We start from the raw sequence: 3697 nt of genomic DNA, 5'->3' as shown, positions 1-3697 counted from the left end.
GTTTCTATGTTAAAATTTGAATTTAAATACCTCAATGTACTACGACAATAAACTACTGGAAGATATTTTCAGCCTCTAATTCTTTGGAAATTTGTAGCCATGTAGTTTGTGTTTGAGAGTATTAGCGAAAGATTACAAGTCTATGTCAATTTGATGCCATTAAAAAAGATATTGGGACAATGTTTTCCCAGATGAACGACTTTCAGTCAAGAGATTTATAGAAGAACACGGCAAAAGGGTACAAATGTGATTTTCTTTTCGAACCTTTTTCATAGCAAGAAAGCGCACTGATAAAGTAATGTAAAAATAAAAAAGTTGGTAGGCGTGATGAAACATAAGCAAACATATATCTATTCATTGCGCTATGATAAAAAAAACTCTAAGAAAACCTTTAAACAATGCAGTTTTCACGGATTTTGTCTCCTCCCCATTCCTTTAACATGTAAATTTACGGTTCATGAAACAATAAAACAAATAAGCAACCTGTGTTTTGTGTGGCCTCTTAACTGATAAAAGACAACACCGTCTTTTGTAGGAAACCGGACATTAGTAACAAACGACGTGAAAGACGCATGGTTCTGAATGCTGAACTTTTAACAAAAGGAAACAATATTTGAAATTAGTGTTATTAAATTGGTTTGACTGACTTTCGTGTCGAGTTTAGGAATATTTTTAATTATGAAAATATTTGAAATGATTTGGATGACAGCCATTTTCTAGTCTATTAAAGTCAAATCATAACAGTTTTTTTTGGCCCGTTAGCGAGTCTGTTTTAGAATCGTTTGCAATGTGACTAATCAAGAAGAACAAATATCTCTCTCGTTGAGTTTTTCTAGTGATGCCAACAGTTTCCAAGAGCACCGTCAACTGTCCGAATTCAAGAAGAAAATAACGTTAAGACTTCTACAGAAGTGCCATGGGATGCTATCACGAAATTGGACTTCTGTCCCTTCTAGTCTAGACTTCCGACATTCATTTTTGAATAGCTTGATGAAACCAGGTTACATTACAGAAGAAAGTTTACAGGTTTGAGGAAAAAAGAAGATTTTGTAAATAAAATTTAAGATTGCACTTAAGACTGTATTTGAGATTGCTGCAAGTCGCCTGTCACATACAATGAACCTATTTTAAGCGGACAGCCATAGAATCGTTCCTTGTGTCCAATTAAACGCCTAAGGGTTTCTTTATAAAAAGAAAGGAGAAAAAATTGGGATCAATCGGGCAGACGTGCATGCGCTTTAGGCTTGATAACTCATATGAACGATATATGTACATTGAGGAAGTGAATTTTGGTGACAATGGAGAAAGCTTTTGGTAACTAAGATGGCGCAAAATAGGTCGAATTTAAGAACCAAAGGCGTAATTAAGGCAATCATTGAACGCATCAAGGTAGTTTTTTGTTACATGGCAACCGTGAAGCTTTTTGAAGAATTCTGACTCTGACACTTTAAGTGCGATATATACTTTACTGGAAAAACCCGCTTGTGTCACAACTTTCTCTACAGTGTAATCAGACAAGTAATACCAATAATTCGTCGGCTGCCGAGGTTCCAAATTGTGTCTTTTTATATGAACTGAGCCCTCAAAAAAGTTATATGAAACTATATAACTTTTAAGGTAACCGCAGCAGTTCAACCTGCAGATACGTGAAAAGTCTTAACATCGTTTTGATGCAGGGAAAGGTTATTTCTGATTCTCATATCGCAGATGGCTGCAAGAATGACCATCAAATGCATTAATCATGTCAGTGTCAAACGAGGCCTACTCAAAAGGTGTCACCATTGACAGTTTACTGTTGAGAAGAAAATTTCTGAGCAATCGATTGATTTAAAGCTCTTAAAAACGAGTTTGAAAGCCATGTACTTACTCATCTCTTTAAATGAAAACAAGAGATGACAATAAATATCTTTTTACTCAATTGTACTCACTAAATTTACTCTTAGACAAGTAGACTACGTGAAGTGTTTGTCTGAAGAAACAACGTTATAGGCAAAAAATGTGATTGTTTTGTTTTCGTGTTCTTATGACTGCTTGAAAATAGATTATTAAATCTAGTTATGAAGCTTTGATAAAAGTGTTCCTCTCATAGCAGTTTTGGTTGTTCAAGTGATTTTTCTTTATCATCTATTGTAGGCTAGAGATACGAGCAATTTTCATATTTGTTGACACTGAATTCCCAGTCTGCAATCACCTTAAAAACTGACAAAACAATCGTTTTTTGTTTTGTTAGGAGGACGAATTGTCACGCCCCTTCAGCAGAACCTTCCATTAGAGAACAATGACACTAAAATTAGTACGTTAGACAAACAATACGGTAAATAAATACTGCGACATAAAGAAAAATAAGCAGCAGACTTGTTAACAGTTTATTTCTGTTCTTATTCATGAAAAAGCAAGCTTGTTGATGTTTTTACTGACTATCTCACAGCAGTTTCTCGTAGTGTGCTTTTTTATCGGCTAAACTTTGCTTTTAGCAGTCATTTAGAGATCGAATAGTCTCTCGGGGACTATTAACTTGAGAATGAATGGAACGCTCCTTCAAAGAAAAGGCTACTTTGAATTTGTTTTTCAAACAAGTCTGAAAGGAAAGCCAAACACAAGGCGTGGGGCGTTAATTACAAATAATAAGCTTAAAGAATGAAGAAAAAAAAGTAAAAAAATTCGAGGACGAAGTAGAAGTACGTCGTCAAGATTAATATGCTGAAAGATCTCCTAAGAAATGCACAAAATTGAATTTCATGATCATATTACTTATGATATTCCCTTCCCTGAGTTGACTTTATTTGACATTGAGCAATGAGGATTAGAAGCAGTTCCATTATACAAAACAATGACATTGTTGATTAATTACGACAAGCGTTTCTTGAGCCAATATAAAAGCTTACTCATCTGAGCAAACTTGAATTTCATTTGGGCAACAGCCAAACTAAAAGTGAAGTGATTGACGTTCTCAAACTGAAAGTTAAAGCTGGGGCCAAAACGTTTGTTCCAATGGAAAGTAGTTTCTGGCGGCCTGTAAATGCGACGCCTCTAAGGTTCTACCTTCCAGCTGCCCCAAGCCACCCAGCTGTACCCGCTGCTCCAACTTTTCCCTACTCGTCTTTGTACTTCGGATACGCCAGCTCAGAGATTTCGTTTTATGTTCCAGGATATGTAAGTCCATGTTCCCATCAAGGCTTTCATGGAATTCCGACCCAACGCAAGAATGAACAAAAACCAACTCAGTCATACATTGGTCTCATTGGAAAAGCAATTCTAAGCTCTCCACAGCAGAAACTTGTTCTTGGTGATATCTACAACTACATTCTAACAAATTACCCTTACTTCGGAAATAAAGGACCTGGATGGCGTAACTCCATACGCCACAACTTATCACTAAATGATTGCTTTGTTAAACTGGGTCGCTCTCCAAACGGCAAAGGACACTTCTGGGCAATCAATCCACTTCACTATGAGGATTTCAGTCGTGGAGATTTAGGGTACAAGCGGAAAAGATCTTCCAAAAAAAGTCAGAGAAGCATTGCATCGGAAAAAAGTTTACAGACATTAGAAAAAGGTCAAGGCTGGAAATCATGTAAAGATGTTGTTCCTCTGTGTGCCAAAGAGGAAGTTCGTCAGAGTGATAACAGTTTCACACACAGTCAAAGTGGATTGCGCCAAAGAAGTTTTCACATCGAAAACATTTTATCCGATTGAA

General features: G+C 36.3%; 1 protein-coding gene across 1 annotated transcript; it reads left to right on the top strand.

Annotated features, from left to right (window-relative positions):
- The first annotated feature begins 2991 nt into the window (after window positions 1-2991).
- Window positions 2992-3697, top strand: LOC131781246 (forkhead box protein D3-A-like). The gene has a single exon (XM_059097895.2). It carries the CDS (start codon window positions 2992-2994, stop codon window positions 3694-3696), a length of 705 nt encoding a protein of 234 aa, XP_058953878.2. The 3' UTR covers window position 3697.

Source organism: Pocillopora verrucosa, chromosome 9 (assembly GCF_036669915.1).
Source record: "Pocillopora verrucosa isolate sample1 chromosome 9, ASM3666991v2, whole genome shotgun sequence".
In the NCBI taxonomy this organism is placed as follows: domain Eukaryota; kingdom Metazoa; phylum Cnidaria; class Anthozoa; order Scleractinia; family Pocilloporidae; genus Pocillopora; species Pocillopora verrucosa.
The sequence above is the reverse complement of the archived record's forward strand: the minus strand, read 5'-3'. Positions and strand labels throughout refer to the sequence as shown.

Bases quoted from the DNA above. Each gene is read 5' to 3' on its own strand.
- LOC131781246 (XM_059097895.2), top strand. From the start codon at position 2,992: ATGGAAAGTAGTTTCTGGCGGCCTGTAAATGCGACGCCTCTAAGGTTC.